This window comes from Lycorma delicatula, chromosome 9 (genome assembly GCF_047948215.1).
Source record: "Lycorma delicatula isolate Av1 chromosome 9, ASM4794821v1, whole genome shotgun sequence".
NCBI classification, from domain to species: domain Eukaryota; kingdom Metazoa; phylum Arthropoda; class Insecta; order Hemiptera; family Fulgoridae; genus Lycorma; species Lycorma delicatula.
In genome coordinates, this window is record NC_134463.1 from 57,384,429 (window position 1) to 57,401,641 (window position 17,213).

The 17,213-nt window shown below is 25.7% G+C and overlaps 1 protein-coding gene across 5 annotated transcripts in view; it reads right to left on the minus strand.

The window, feature by feature from the left end:
* Nucleotides 1–9,664: 9,664 nt before the first annotated feature.
* Nucleotides 9,665–17,213, minus strand: part of LOC142329850 (coronin-2B-like) — a 112,056-nt gene continuing 104,507 nt past the window's right edge. For 2 of the 5 annotated variants that reach the window (XM_075374714.1, XM_075374713.1), the window contains 2 exons: nucleotides 12,382–12,465; nucleotides 9,666–10,031 (listed from right to left, as the gene is read on the minus strand). In XM_075374714.1, coding sequence (XP_075230829.1) covers nucleotides 9,900–10,031; nucleotides 12,382–12,465 — 216 coding nt within the window. In that variant the 3' untranslated portion in view covers nucleotides 9,666–9,899. Of the gene's footprint in view, nucleotides 10,032–12,381; nucleotides 12,466–14,961; nucleotides 15,099–17,213 lie in introns of those variants that run through there. The other 3 variants (XM_075374715.1, XM_075374716.1, XM_075374717.1) reach the window with 3 other exon arrangements.

Consider the following 17,213-nt stretch of genomic DNA (forward strand, 5'->3'; position numbering starts at 1 on the left):
ATGTGCATGGGTGTGTACACTCATACGATTGTGTGCATTAAATTTATCTTTTGAACAGATAAACAGTATAATTCTTATGCAAAATAATAACTACTTTGTAAATTTAAACAATTTTTTTTGTATGAAGAGTACTTACTGAAGAAAATATTGAGAATAAATATTATAAATAATATTTTGGGAGTCATTACTTTGATCAGGATTATTTTTAATACTCAGAAAAAATTATTATTCAAAATAATAATTCTTTATTAATTATAAATAATTTTTATGGGAAATAGATATCTTACCACAAAGAAAATTGTAGATATGTTGATCTTAACCTGTGATCATGTCTGCCACTTGTATAACGTAATTAGAATGACCATAAATATTTCAAAGGTAGAAAAGTAATAATTCTATGACAATGAAGATGGAAATAGTTTTTGAATATAAACTTTACATTACACCAATACTTTCTAGAAAAATTTGACTCAAAAAGAACTCTGATAGTGATGAGATAATGCAAATTCATGAACCAGATGATTCATTCAGGAATAGTAAAACAGACACATACTAATTGTACATTTTTTAAGTAAAGAAATAATACTTTAACATATATTTTTTTCAAGTAAAAATAAACAAGAAAAAGCATTACAGTATTGGCTAGTAGGGTATACTTTACTTCAACATCTCCAAAATCTTAAAAATATAATAAAAATTTGTTAAAAATAAATAAGCAATAAGATCTTAATTTAAAGTAAATACATAGTATCAAAGTAGTTTATTCAATAACATAATTTGCATAATATGCAATGTATAAAGATCAACAAACAATAAACAAGAAACAAATAACAATAAAAAAATGTATAATTTAAAAATTAGACAAATATCTTGATATATTTTTGATAACAAACAAAATAAATATATATAAAATAAAGTAAAATGGAATGCATAATGGAATATATAATAAAATCATCACTGCCAAAAATTACATCCATTTTTCTTGGCAATAAAAAATAAATTGTAAGATAGAACTGAGTAACCTACTCACAAACTGTAACACAATGGTAAATGTTTTTACCAAAGTTAAAACTGTAATTAGTTATTTCAGTGAATAAATTAATTACTATCATCATGTAAAATCAAGAGTGATCATAAGAAGGAGAAGAGTGATCATAATTAGGAGATAATTAATCACTACGGGTAAAAAAAACCCAGTAATTTTTGAATCATAATTAGTGTAAAAAATACTTCTGGTATTTAATTAATAATAATACAAAACAAACAAAAAGTTCATTAGTTTTGCAGTAATTCAAAAATCTTCAGTTTCACAAAATTACTTTGCTAATTCACTTGATTTTTGTTAGGTTTACTGTTTAGACAGTGGTATTTAAATGAAAAAAAAAAAAAAACTTAATTTAGAGTAAAAAATGATTATCGACTAGTTTACAATATTAAAAAAGAAATTTAAGTAAAAACAAAAACAAAAAAATTCTTACTAAATTAATATAGTCCTTTTTTTGGTTATATTTTGCATTAGTTACTGCATATGGAAAATTATATATAATTAAATTTACATTTATTAAATTACAAGTAAATAAACGGTTACTTGAGGATAAATTTCTGGGAAAAAAAATCAAAAACGATGCACTGTTCATCCTTTGTTATTTGAAGTAATAGTGGTAGCCGAATATTGTAAACAACTGCAATCAGAATATTTCTGATTGACAGATTTTTTGATAAATTATGGTATCAATTTTAAGTAATAAAATGATAATTTATTTCTTAATATATGTCATAGGCGATTTGAAAAATCAGGCTTATTGCAATGTGCCCGGTTAATTGGAAATTATAAATATAATCTTGGTTAATGAGTGTAGATTAAGTATGGTTAGATTGTATTTATAATTATAAATGAGAATAAAATGGTTTTGTGTTCGTAAAATTTTATACACACAAAAATTTAAGTATTTGAAAATTAACAAATTAACATACAAATACATAATGTGTAAGAAGAATAAACTATTGAAAAGGAATGCATATTCTGTATGATGTATGCAGCTATCAATTATAATAAAAATATAAAATTGTAATATATGTAAGGATATTACTTTTAATACAAACAATTTATTCATTTTATTTCTAAATATGAATTAGTACATTATTTACTTTGAAAAAATATAACTGTTTGCAACCATGCTTTCACAGCGAAATAAAATGTAGAATGAAATATAAAACAAGGCAGATATATGATCAATGTAGATTATGATTCTAACTGTTTAACAAAAATTTCAGATGTATTAAATTTGATTAGCTTAAGATACACATGGTTATCAATGTTATAATGTACTTCTGACAATATGATTTAACATTAAAATATTAGCTTATATAATTTAGATTGTACTATGTTACATACAATATATATAAAACTACAATAATTTGTTCAAATAAATAAATAAATAAGTCAATGAACTTAAAACCAAAAAGAAAATAATAAACCAAAAAATTAAAAATGATTATACTAAAACTCTGAAAACAATAAAAATATTAGTTCAAATATTTTTTTAATAAAACTTATATAATGGTTTACTTTTTTTAAAATTAAAACAAAATCTGACAAGTATGTGAAAATAAATAGATAATTCATTAAACAAAAAATTGAAAGTAAGAACAAAAAAAGCAATAATATTTACTATTCATTAATTATTAACATTTTAAAACTTTAATTTTAATTACTTACAAAAAAATTATTCTACTGGAGTGGTTTAACAAAATAAAAGAGAAATCAAACATGTATAATTAATAAATAACATAAAATCCTGTTCAATATTTAGTAAATTAGTTTAATTATACAGTATTAAACATGTATGTTACAAATATATTTTTACTGAAATATAGAATAAAAATGTTCCTAATTCTGCAGTATAAAATGTTAGGTTATTATACAGCTTTATGCAAAATTTTACTGTTAAAAAAATTATGGAAAAAACTTTGGTATTAATATATTTGGCAGTGATTTAAATAAAATTAATATTATAAAGAAAGACAATTAGGTAACTTAGTGATTTTATACAAAAAAATAATAATGAAATTAAGGAATAATGAATAAAAACCCAAGATTGAAAAATTAATAAAATTAGAGATAAAACAAATATTAACTTAAAAAAAACTTAGTATAAAAACTAAGCAACTAAAATAATAATATACTGTTATCATTATATTTCATGAACCATTTTATATAAAAAATGGGGTTTATACATTAAAACTTGTTATTTCATATAACATTATTGAGAATTTCAATTTAGTTAAACGTATTAGCAATTATTATTTTATTATTTTTACATTAATTTAGAAACATGTGCATATTTGTTGATGATACGCTGTTTTTATTATATTTGAATTAAAAACTGACCTGCTTGGTAAATTAAATGAACTTATGAAAAATCCAGAGGAAAATACTTTTAAATAAACAATCAGCTTAAAACAGACCTTAAGAAAACTAAATAAATGATACTAGTAAAGAAAAAAGTAATAAATTACAAACAATTTGTAGAAAAGGAGGATAAAAAGTATGAAGAAGTAAAACTAAATTTAAATATGCAAGATGATTTTATTTATAAAAAAAACTCAATATAAAAAGGATCGGTACTTTCATAAAGTGTATTTCACAAGAGTAGCTATGAATCTTAAAGCCTGCATTTACTACAAAATAGGAGTTTAAGAATAATAATTCATGAACCATAACATAAACATATAATTGACATTCTTAGACAGTTACAATTTTTAAATATTAATGACCTTTGTTCATAAAATATCCTTAGGCTTAATGGCATTATATTTAAATGAAGATTTGAGTATGATTAAAGAAATTCATTATCATGATAACAGGAACAAAGACAATAACCACATAAAAACAAACACTCCTCCTTTTTCTTCCTTCCAATGATGTTAAGTTTACTTTTTCAGATATACAATGTAATATTTCCATAAAATCACAACATGTTATTGAATTATTACAGTTCAGTAATTTATTTTTTAGTTTTTATAAAAAATCTTCTAAACTCTCTCTTTTATTTAACATTTCATGATATTAATTTTAACTCTCATGAACCACTTGTATTGTTTTACTGTATTTACTTGCTTAGTAAATTTTTTATTGTGTTGGTTCGCTAAAAATTATATGGTCATTAACTCTACAACTACTTAAAAAAAGCTCTAATTTCATTGTGCGTATGCTTTTTTTTTATGAAAAAAGAATTCGTTGGGCAATTTTACATTATTTTTAAAATCAAACTGAAGTTACAATTAAATATATAAAAAATGGAAATAAATACTTAACAACTCAGGAATAAGCAGGATAAGAATAATCCAAATATACAGACTATATGATTATAAATTTATTTACAATGATATTTATTTTTACACATGCACACACCAAGTAAAAGAAAAAACACTAAGTGAAAATAATTGAACTAATTTTTATTTCTGTACAAAAAATGTCAGCTACCGTAAAAAATTTAGACTGCTACAACCTACAAACAGCATGTCATTAATAATTTGTATTGAAATATTATACATAAAGGATGGAATACAACAAGATCATTATGGAAAACTACACTTTTTTATATATAATATATATATATATATATAGTGTGTGTGTGTGTGTGTGTGTGAGTAGTGTAGATAATAAATAAAACAAATTATTTATAAAAAACTAATTTTTTACAATTAACTTTTTCTAAAAATTATGACATAACACAATATTAATAAAAATAAAACTTTTTTCATGATTATATGTTTTTCCAATAATTTAATAACAACTTACATTTTTTAATAATAATAATAATAATAATAATAATAATAATAGTCTTTAAAGGTTTATTTTGTAAAAACATGTAATATTTAAGCAATACTTCAAATCCCAACTTATTGTCATAATTTTAAAAAAATATAGGGAAATTTGAGGAAATAAAAATTTCTATATAAGTGAATCATATTTTTTCCAACCACTGAAATCAGTTTTGTTTCAAAAAAAATACTGACAAAAATTCAATTTTTATAATAATTTTTTTATAATTTCTAATTTTTTAATTATATTACCTCTTTTGGTTTTCAAGTATATAATAATTAGTAATTTACATTCCAGGAATTAATGATAATGACTCACTCATTATCTTTAACATAGTGTATTGTTTATTTTTGAAACATTATTTATACAAACTCAAAAACTTCTTTCTTTTTTTTTAGCCTCCAGAAACACCATTAGGTATTTGTTTCAGAAGATGAGATGAAACGGCAATTTTGTAGCATGTGAAAATGTTACACCTGATCGGGATTTGAACCTGGGACCTCCATATGAAAAGCCGAGACACTACCACTAATGTCATAGGACTGGCTCTGAAGTTGACAGAACAGTTCATGACACTTCTAGCATGACAAAGATCAATTTATTCATTTAGTACTTTTTGTGATATATCAATTAATAGTAGCAGTATCCAAATTTACTTTATAATATGCATGTAGAATACATATGTGTTGTACAAATATTTAACGTTCTTTGAAAAAATTTTATTTCACTATGGAAAAAAATTGAAATATATTGTCAAATTCTAAAAGAGAAACTGAAAATTTTAGACAAATGTAAAATTTGGCAAAAAGACAATTGACCAAGCTAAAGGTTTTGCTTAATCTATTTCTGCTTTTTAAACATTAAAACATAGTAAAAACTTGAAAAGCACTGCTTAATTATTAAACTTATAAATTGCATTGATGTAATCAAGTGCAATGCTACAAGTGGAAAGCAATTAATTAATAATTCATTAATATTGTTCAATGAAGCTAAAATTATGATTTCACTGCAAATAAATTGAGCAACAACTAAATTCAGCATTTCTGTTTTTGTATAATGATATCAGTAAAATAACATTCTTAGAGTATAAAAAAACAAATTATTACTGCAATCTGAGTCTCACTCAGTCAAGTTTGCAAAGAGTTAAACTGCTTATCTATAATAATTTATAATAATACATATTTTATTAATTCAATACATTAATAAAACCTTATTTTTTGATGCCTTTTTTGAAGAAAATTTATTGTATATAATTTTCTTAAAATTAGGGAAACTTAGTTATAGTTATAACTACATTAAATTAAAGCACTGATTATTTGAGGCATCCATGATTAAAAGCCGTCAAGTTATCCCTCTACAAACATTCAAAAACCAAGTTCTTGTTTTACAGTTGAAAGAGTCTAATGTGCAATAAAAATGTTAATATTTTAATAATACAAAAATAAATTAAGCAATATATTTATAATAACAGATTTGAAGATAGGATTTTGAACAATATACTGTAAAACAGTAATTGGACACATTAACTTTTTAAAACAATTTTCCTACAATTAAAATATACATGTCATAAATATTTACACACATATTTAAATTCAACTTATATATATATAATTAATAAGAATAAACATAAAAGTTTTCAATTAAAATAAAATGTAAAAATGTTACAATAACATTAATCTATGATCTATTTTTTTTTATGAAAAAAATGAAAGAAACTAATTTTATTTGTTTAAAACACACACACACATATATGTATATATATAGGCTCTCAGCAATCTGAACATTCCAATTAACTTTCATTAAAAAATCTTATTAAAATAATACAATTAAAATCGACTAAATTTATTTTCAGTATTATGATAATTGTGCAGATACTTACAGCTCTAATCTAGATGTTGAGAAAATGATTCTGATATCATTAGAGGGTACACATGTCATAGAGCTGATTATTACATTTAAATGAACTAAGTTACTATGTAGAACGGAGACATATACATCACTGGCTGCTCTCTGTAGTTAAAATAATTCATCTACATACTAATCTTTAATTGTATAAATGTTATGGGAAATGAATTAACTATTACGTTATATTACTGATTTTTAATCTATGGTATAGTTTCTTGACTTTTTGAAGACAAAGGAAAATTTCAACCAAATTGGTCACTAACTAATAACTTCATCAATGACTGTTTAAACTCTTTGTGGTTCTTGAGGTTACTGTATATTAGTTTTAGTATAATTAATGTGAACCACTGAACTATTATGTGACAAACATCTGCACCAAACAGGTAATAATATATACTATTGCACAGTCTGCAGAGCTTTGTCAGCTTGCTGTTTTGGTGCATTTTATTAATAACTGTTTATGGATATATATATATATATATAATATACATAAATAAATGTACGTAGTAAAATAATTTTTATTATATAACGATAACTAATTAGATGCAAAAAAAAATTTGAAAAGATAGAGTTTGACACTGATACTACAATATTTTCAAGATCTGAAACCAGGCTTAATTAAATTAGCTTCAGATTACTGAGAAAGTTCCAATACAATTATAAAGTTAAAGATTACTTGTAAAAGGTTAGTTTTGTTCAACAATCATTTAAAAATAATATCTATCAACATCACATACATCAGTCATTTTACTTATTTTAACTAACACTTATATATATATATATATATATATATAATAAACTTTGTTCATTCAAAGAGTTATAAAATATTGTAATACTTTGACATTTTTTAAATTAAAAGTTATAAAATAATCAAGGTTCATAAACCGATAATTAAAACTTATAAAATAAAAACTTCACATATTTAGTTTAAATGACTATAAACTTCAAAATACTATCTGTCTAACTGGAAAATACAGTCTAATTAGTTATGAAGTAAAATTCAACTAAACAATTTAAAATAATTATTAACGGCTACATTTTTTATTAAATTAAATTAATAAAATAATTACTTTTTTATCTTTTAGTACCAACAAACAAAAATCTAAATTTTAATTACTGAATTACTTTTTAAAAATGAAAGCAGCTTTAACAAACATTTCATAATAAATATTTAAAATTATTTTCATAATACCACAACACTAACATATTAATAGTATATAATTAAACTACGGTTTGCATGAATTACTTCTTTAATAGATACATATAATTACAATATTATAATGCACAAATAGGTTAAAAAGATTAAACATTTTATGGACAGAATGTTTAATATGCACAAACAGAATAAAAACACTAGTTATATATATATATATATATATATATATATATATAAAAAAAAAAAAAATTACAAAATGAACATAATTTTTGTCTAGTTTTCCAAAAAATTTATAAATTTTAAAAGAAACACAAAATAAATATTGAATATTTATCAAGTAAAAATCTTAATACTGTATTAGAAAATAAACATAAAGGATAACTTCATTGAGTATCTGCTTTGATAATCTGTTAATTTCCTTTTTTTACAACAAGAATGAGACTGTTTACATTCTTGATATTTCTTAACTCACAGACTGGGTAACGCAAAAAAAAAAACAATTATAAACAATGATTGGGGGTGGAGCATTAACAAAAAGTTAATATCGCAAAGTGAGAAACTATGACAGCCAAAAAGATTATAGGAGAGTTGACAATATTATATGTTACCGCTCCTGAAACTGAATGCTTCCAAGACAATAAGAAACTTGCACACAACTTGTGTAGCGTAATGAGGAATACAACGATTACTTGCCTTCTTCATTGATCTAAACATATTAATAACAAGCCCACTGAAATGCATAAGTGTTTAGTTCTACAAGTGAAACCATCACTTAGTTCACTTCAGGGACTGATTGTATTATGAATATCAATCATTACTCTCACAAAAATAAACTCTGATTAGTGTCTTTTAAATTTCAAGCGCTTTAAATGTCTTGCAGCTATAAAAATGACTGAAACATATATAAAGTACAGTAAATAATAATAATAATAATAAAAACATGTACTCTTTCCATTACAAACAGTGGATTACATACATTGCCTCCATATTTAAAATAAACATTAATATTTATTACCAATACCTTCGTTTTACCAATATAAGTTCTAGTCTTTGGAGACTGAAATCTGTTATAAAACTCAATACTTCACACTTTGGCTAAGAAACAGAAACATAAAACAGAAACCTTAGTTCCATAAATAATATAATTAAAATGAACTAGACTCTCATAAAAACTTATCAAAATATAATAATTTTACAAAAAAAAAGTAAATTCAAGCAGATAACCAAAGCAGTTCAATTATGTATAAAAATTTATATTGGAATTTTTCATGGAAAAAAGATGATATAATAATTAAATTTTATTACTTAGTAACACAATTAATTATAAAATTGATTAACTTGTTAAATAAAATCATCCAACAAATTTATGACGATACTCATAATATAATGTAGAAGAAAGGAACAAAAATACAGCATTGGCCAATTAAATATAAATTAAATTAGTTGTATTAAAAATTTAAATTAAACAATATGGAAATTGTAAAAGAAATAAATAAAATAAAATGCGTACCCTGGCAATAAAACCGTAACTAAAATTATAAACAAATTAATAACCGTTTAATCTTTAGTAGAAAGATATATATGAATGAAGTTAACTTATTAAATTAATTGATACACTTAAACTACAAATACCGTACACTAAATACTTAAAAGATACAAACCCTTTGTCTTTTTTATGTATAGGTATTAAACATTTATGCACCTATTTTAAGCTAATGAAAATAAAATTCACACACAATAATTATAAATGAAATTAAATATGAGTTGCTTTTCAGTCATAAATGATTTATTCTTAAATTAATTATGCATTATAATAATAATAATTAATAATAAATAACAACAATGACATGATTATTAAAAAAAAAATATTACATTACAAAAAAAAAAACAATATTCGTATAACCATAAGCAAAGCAATAGCTTTAGCAAAGCTGAAATAGCTGCAGCATTTTAAAAATTAATTATAAACATAAATATATTATTTTGGTAATTTTTAAGTTTGTCATTTAATTATTTATGTTTGCGTTGACTTTGTAACTTTGCTATTAATTGCTCCAAATCTAGAATCCTTCGATCTCGGCTAGCAATCTGTCTTCGAAGTAATTTTAACTCTTCACATTGCCTATTATATGCCCTCTGCAGCTGAAATTTTGTAAAAATAAAATGTTTAAAGGAATGTAAAAGTAGAACAAAATCAATACAATACAGTACAGTTGAAACCTGAAGATAAAAATATTGTAACATTTCAGAGATCTTCAAAGAAGATCTGAAATTTTTCTATCAGAATACTAAGTCATCTATTTCTCCATACTGTTTCTGTCATGCAACCATAGTTAGACATAGTTAGTTAGCACATACTGTAACTCTACTCTGTTAACTACTGTTTTGTTGTTCTATGTTAATTATGTCAGCTTTAAATTCAATTTGCTATTTATGAATTTTAAGGTAAACATTTTACTTCTTGCAATGGCTTCAAAAAAAAAAATTGTTAATAATAAACCTATGGATTAAACTTAAATAAATTCTTCAACATCTTCTAGAAAAGAAGAATGAACCAATCAAGTTGTTGAAATTTACAAATTCCCAGGATAATGATAAATTTTGTAAAAAAGATAACTACTCAAAATGGTTAATGTCAAAAAGGGCTATAAAAATTTAAGTAGAATTATGATTTTTAGCAGTTCTCGATATTGCAGTTATGAGTGTTGACAGTATTTTACATTTTTGATATATCAAATTTAATGCAAAAGATTGATTTCTTAAATTTAAAATTTTGGATTAAAAAACAAGTTTATTATTGTGACAAATTTTGTCTGTATTGGAAAGCTCTATCTACTAGAATTTTGGTGTCTGGTTTAAGGGGTATAAAATGAGAAAAGACTGACTATTATGGTTCATTTAATACAATTAAGAATCACAGACTTCCATTAGCTGTGGAAAAGCTATAAAACTGGGAGCCTTAAGAAATTTAAACCAAAATTAGCTATTTAAAAATTCTTGTAACAATGGATGAATCAAGAAAGTTTATGTTCATAATTTGTTTCTCCACTAAAACGGCTCTGAATCTAAAAATTTTACCTGAAAAAGCATTTGTAATCATTTTTCGTGATACAAATGCATATTCACTGAATGAATTACTTGTTGATTACGATAAACATGAGCAACAATTTCTTCCTGTCAATATTACTACCTTGATTTAACCAGTAGATCAAGGAGTGATTGAAAGCGACTACAGCTAGTTGAATTAAGTGTCTCAAATGTGAGCAGATATCATTCTTTCTAGTGAAAGAGCATATATGGACAATTGGGAAATAAGAGCTTGAAAAATAAGATAATCAAAAGAGTAATGAACAACAAAATAAACAATCAGGAAGATTAGACAAATTTTCAACAATTTATCTATTTCTACTACTGTCATTCCTCAACCCTGGATATAATTAATATAAATTTTCTATTGTAATATTAAATTACTCTAATACAATTAATAAAACCATGATTAAGTTTTAAAATAATTAATGAAGAATGACATATTGATATGAGTAAATTGAATAAGACACAAAGTAAATATTTACTTATAGAACGCTGGATGAATATATATTATGTGACTTGAACATTATGAATACCTTACTTTCAATATTACTTACAATATAACAAGATTTATTTTTTTTTTTAACTTCTACCTTCACACCGGTCACTCTCTTCAGTGACTAGAGCATTGCAGCACAGTGTTTCCAGCACAAGTTATTGCTTGAGGTTCTTTAAATTGGGAAAAATATATATTTACAGAGTAAATACAAAGAAAGAACTTTGCTAATCAATTGGATAAATAAATAAAAAAACTTCAAAATGTTTACAAAAAGTTATTTAAAATCTATAAGAAGCTGGCCATTTTGATTGTTAAACACATCACTGGTAGATACTGAGGAATAATGTTAAAAAATAAATAAATAATACTAATGAAACAATACAAAACAAGAACTAGATGATCAGGAGCAATGTGAATTGGAAGTTTCAGTGGTTATATTTTTAGGTAACTTATATTTTCAACTGGGATTGTTTGAAACAGTACTTCACAATATCTAGTTAACGGTCTTTATTTAAAAAATACAGGTAGAATTATTCAGTGTAGCATATTATGTATATATCTTTTATTTGGTTATCTTATTCTCTTTTTAATGAGTATGTTGTTTTTTATATACTAATTCCTCAGTATTAACCAATTTGTTGAATTTCCAACACTAGTTGATCTGCTTCAAAAAAAAGGTTAGAAAATAGTGCGACTGCTATAGTATGGATTGTTTCTAACAAAAGATACAACTAATAAATCAGTACATAACATACGAGGTAACAAATAATAATAAATTAAAAAAAAGAGAATCACAAGTGAATGTGGATTTAATCTAATTTTTAATTCTTACAATAAAAAATAAATTTCTTTCAAAACTTTAAAATAAAAATTACACATATAAAGGATGAATAATGGATGAGTTACCTGGTATTCATTTTTAGGGCTTTCTTCGAAATCATCCCTTTCAGCAATCTTTATATTTACTATATCATCATTCAAGCCATCATTCTGTACACAAAATAGCAGAGAGATATATAAATTATATTAAACTAACAATTTTTTAATACATATACCCTCACCAACACCGAGCGGAGGTAGGTATATATTTCAATTTCATCAAAGCTTTTAATTATTTTACATTTAATACTCATCAGAGGAAGTGTTCAAAGTGTCATACTTCTGCCCTGTGAGTGCCTTTGTCAATGTTTAACGACTGAGTTATATATTTTTCCAACAGTTTTGCCTTGATGTATTTTAGTTGATAACTTAAGGCAGTTAAGTTCATTTGGATGTGAGGAAAACATTGTCTTTAAAATTTCCCAGAAAAAATCACAAGGTGCCAAATCATATGGATGAAATGGCCTTCAATTGTTCTATGGCATCCTATACATTTGGGAAAGTTTAAATGAGTGGTCTTTAACTCGGAAATGAGGTGAGCATTTGCTTCATCTTGCTACCAAACATGGGGAGTTAGACAATGTCAAATAGAAGGTTGTTTAATAAGTTGGGAATTAATTAATTGTTCATTAAAGTTCCATTGAGGAAATAAGGCTCAACCATTAATTTTTTGTGGTCTTATACCAGAGGTTGACTAAAATTTCCAGGTACTTTTGACTAAAATCCAAGTTTCTTCAAAATTACATGAGCATTTCCATCAGATCAATAAAAAATAATTATGACGGTTTACTAGCCATTCAATTTGAAGTATACAACAGGTCTGGTTTGACAGGCTAATGAAATGAAGATCTGTTTCAAAATGAAAAATAAATTTCTCATAAAGTTTCACCCTTACATCACAATCATCTTCATGAAGTGATCTTCATTCTCTAATATCTTCAAAGTTTATTTTAAGTTAATGCAAATATTAATGGGTTGATAGCGAAGAAGTAGGAAATCTCACATTTTAATTCTTCATGGACAGCAGCAATATCCTTGTTTGTTATTTTTTCACCAACATTAAAGCATAAAACCTCATTGTTCGGTGAAGTTAATTCAATTATTCCAAATACAGAAATGATAGAAAAATTAACTTGACAACAATTGAACAATAATTATATCAATTAATTACTAGAAACTGCAGAAACAACATTTCTCAGCAATTTCAGAATTTAAAACTACATGCAGCAGAAACTGACTTCTAGCCCACCTATAAATATTTTTTTACAATGCATAACAGGAGAAATCGTACAATCGTTACAGCAGAAACTATTTTACATACTACTTTATTAAATGTTTTTAAATTATAACTATGTGGTTCAAAAGGCCTAAGTATATTAAATAATATATATTCAAGTAAGTGGCAACAACCTAAAGAAGCCAAACTTTTCATTTTATTTCATAGCTAAAATATAAAATTTTATTTTAACTATAAACAGATAACATTTTCCTTTTAACAATTTCATCTAAATAATATTAACTGACACTATATAGTACAAATATTTTTGGGGTAGTTACTAGTACTCTTTTATTTATATTCATTTGAGGCATACACCCCATTAAATTAATTTTATACAGAATATGTATGAATATGTACATAAAAATATAATTATATATACGTTTTTTTTATAGTGATGAAATGATGAAAAAATGCCAAAGCCTTGCCAAGAATTGTATGCAAGACCAGTTGAATGAAAAACAAGCACACTGATCACATTTATGTGATTGGCTGTTTGTGTAAAAAGATGTTTCACTGGACAAATAAATATGAACCATTAACTTGGCAGGCTTATTTCCCATCTAAGGAATTTAATGAAAATTGTTTACAATAAATGTCTTACGGTTATGCAAGGTTCTTCCAATGAACAGCTCTAATAAGATTTTTTAAAAATAATACTTATTTGAAATCACTTTTAAGGGTAAGAAATCTTTTTATTTTTTGCTCAATTTGATTATACTGTAAAATTGAAAAAAAAAAAAAAAAAATACTATTATAATATGTACTAATAATTCTATATATTATGTTCATATTGAATATTTATAGTTTATTAAGGTTTTTTCAAATATAATGTTACGTTATTGTATATCTCTCCAATAACAACACAAAGTGTGTTGATTTGTTAGTTATGTGTGCTCACTGCTATTGGTGCAAAGCAGAGCATGTGGTGCGTCGGATGGCTGCATGCAGCCATTTTTGAGCGCTAACATCTAGCGGGAAAAAAATGAATTTCTTCTTCTATGGTTAACAGCCCTTAGGCTAATGGGAGTTGAGAGCTGCTGACAATTGGTAGCAGTTCTCCACTCTTCTCTCTTATCAGCCTTTCTCTTTAGCTCCCAGTAAGAAACAGTTCATATCATTCATTATCTGTTTTATGAACTCCAACTAGGGCTTTCACCTACAATTTCTCCCTTCCGTCTGTTCTTCTATCACCCTCTTAACCAGATCCTGGTGCCTAAGAATGTGTCCTATTAGCTGAAGTCTTCTTTTTAAGTGTTTCAAAAATCTTCTCCCTTCCGTAACTCTCTTAAATACCTCCTCATTTGACACTTTTTCCATTCAACTTACCTTCATCATCCTTCTTTAACACCCTACTTCAAAAGTCTCCTCTTTTCCTTTCCTCCAACTGTCCATGACTCGTTCTCATACAGTGCAATACTCCACACAAATGTAATTTGTTTTCACAATTCAAGGCTTATATTATTTGCTGTAAAAAGGTTTTTCTTTATGTTAAAGGCATTCTTTGCCTGGTGTATTCTACTCACTATTTCTTTGTTGCTTCTTCATCACCTGTTACTTTACTTCTTAAATATTTTAACTCTGAGTTTAAAAATTTGGAAGTAAAATAACAGGTGATGAAAATTGAACCAACAACTGTATACTAAATTGTATTGTGTACTAAACAGTACATTGTTTACATTAACATTTACTATAATTATTATTTTTTACAATTTGTTAAAAAAAACTATTGCTGACATAAGTTTTTTTTGAAATTTTTTATAAAAATAAATAACTATAGAAGCACCATGCTTCTTGATATGAAACATGTATGTGTATATATATATATATATATATATATATATATATAATGTATTAATCCTTTTACTCATTATATTTCTGTCACCATGGCCACAGAAATATAATTAAGTAAAATTACTAATCTTTTTTCCTGTAATGAATATCTGTAAAATACTTAATACTCTCACAAACATGAGAATATGAATACTTTGTGGGTCCAGGGGTAGAAACCCCTGGTTAGGCAGTTGGGCAAGAAAAACAAGCCCACCAACTAGTTAGGATACAATTAGTACTCGATGTACACTTGTACACTCTTAAGTAATTAATGGAATGTACTAATTAAGCATTCATTCAATAAAGATTAAATAGTAACTAATTAAAAATTTTTCCATTAAGTTTTTCAAGTAAAAGTAAGAATATTTACAATAAATATTGTAATATTTATTGCGAGAAAAAAATCACACACACACACACACACACACACACACACACACACACACACACACAGTGTTTATAGAATAATGATGGGATTTTAAAAATCATAGTTTTGGAACAATGCATGATAGACATGAAATACATGAGGGATATCTCTAAAGTAAAGACTACTGGGAAATTTCTCTCTTTAAGTTTGGCAAACCTGTGTTGTTTATGGCCACGCTAGTTATGTATACAATGGATTGTTGGCTGTAAGTTGGCATGTTGTATAGTATCTTTGATTATGTGTGAATTATTATGTTATAAAATGAATAGAAAAATTGATGTTGTGCCGACTGTGAAATGCATGGAGTCATGTTTTTTAAACCATCAAAATGTTAAGCTGGGTGAAATTCACAAGCAGTTCGTTGCTGTGTATGGTGATAATGTAATGGTGAAAATGTTGAAAAGTTTAGAAATAACAGAATTAATGTACATGATGCAGAATGTTCAAGGACGCCCTCGATAATCACCGAGGACTTGTTGAAATGCGTTGATCATAAGATCAGAAAAGATCGTCGCTCAACGATTTCCAACCTGGCCCTTCTTTTTCCTGATGTTTCAAGAGCTGTTATTGATCACATTGTTCATAATCATTTAGGTATCAGAAAGGTTTGTGTACATTGGGCGCCACACATCTTAACAGAATGTCACAAAATAATCCAAATGAAATCTGCTATCGAATTTCTGATGCACTATACAGAAAAAGGTGATGAGTTCCGTAATTCAATTGTTACCGGCGATGAAACATGGATTTTGTATTACACGCCAGAGAGAAAATGGCAATTAAGTGAATTGCATCATCCTCAATCACCAACAAAGGTCAAGCCACAGCCATCTGGACGCAAACCGATGGTCAGTCTTTGGGATCAGTTTGGCAAATTGCTGACTGATTTTCATGCCACCTGAAAAGACTATAAATGCAGAAGCCTACTGCAAATCTCTACATAAGTTACAGTGTGCCATTCAAAATTGGAGATGTGGGCGGCCGACTGACGATGTTGTCCTGCTGCACAAAACGCACGTTCACATGTTGCAGGTCTGACACGTGATTTACTGAGAACGTTTGGATGGGAAATTCATGATCACCACCATACAGTCTGGACTTAGCTCTTTCTGATTACCATTTGTTTAGGAAATTCAAAGAATTTTAAGTGGTAAGCGATTCATGGAGGATGATGAACTTAAAAATGCTGTTAATCAGTAGCAAAATGGGCAGAAGAATACGACGAGGGTATATTGAAACTGGTGTATTGTTACGATAAATGTCTTAATTCATGTGGCGATTATGTAGAGAAGTAGTATAAGGTATTTAGTTTAAGAGAAATAA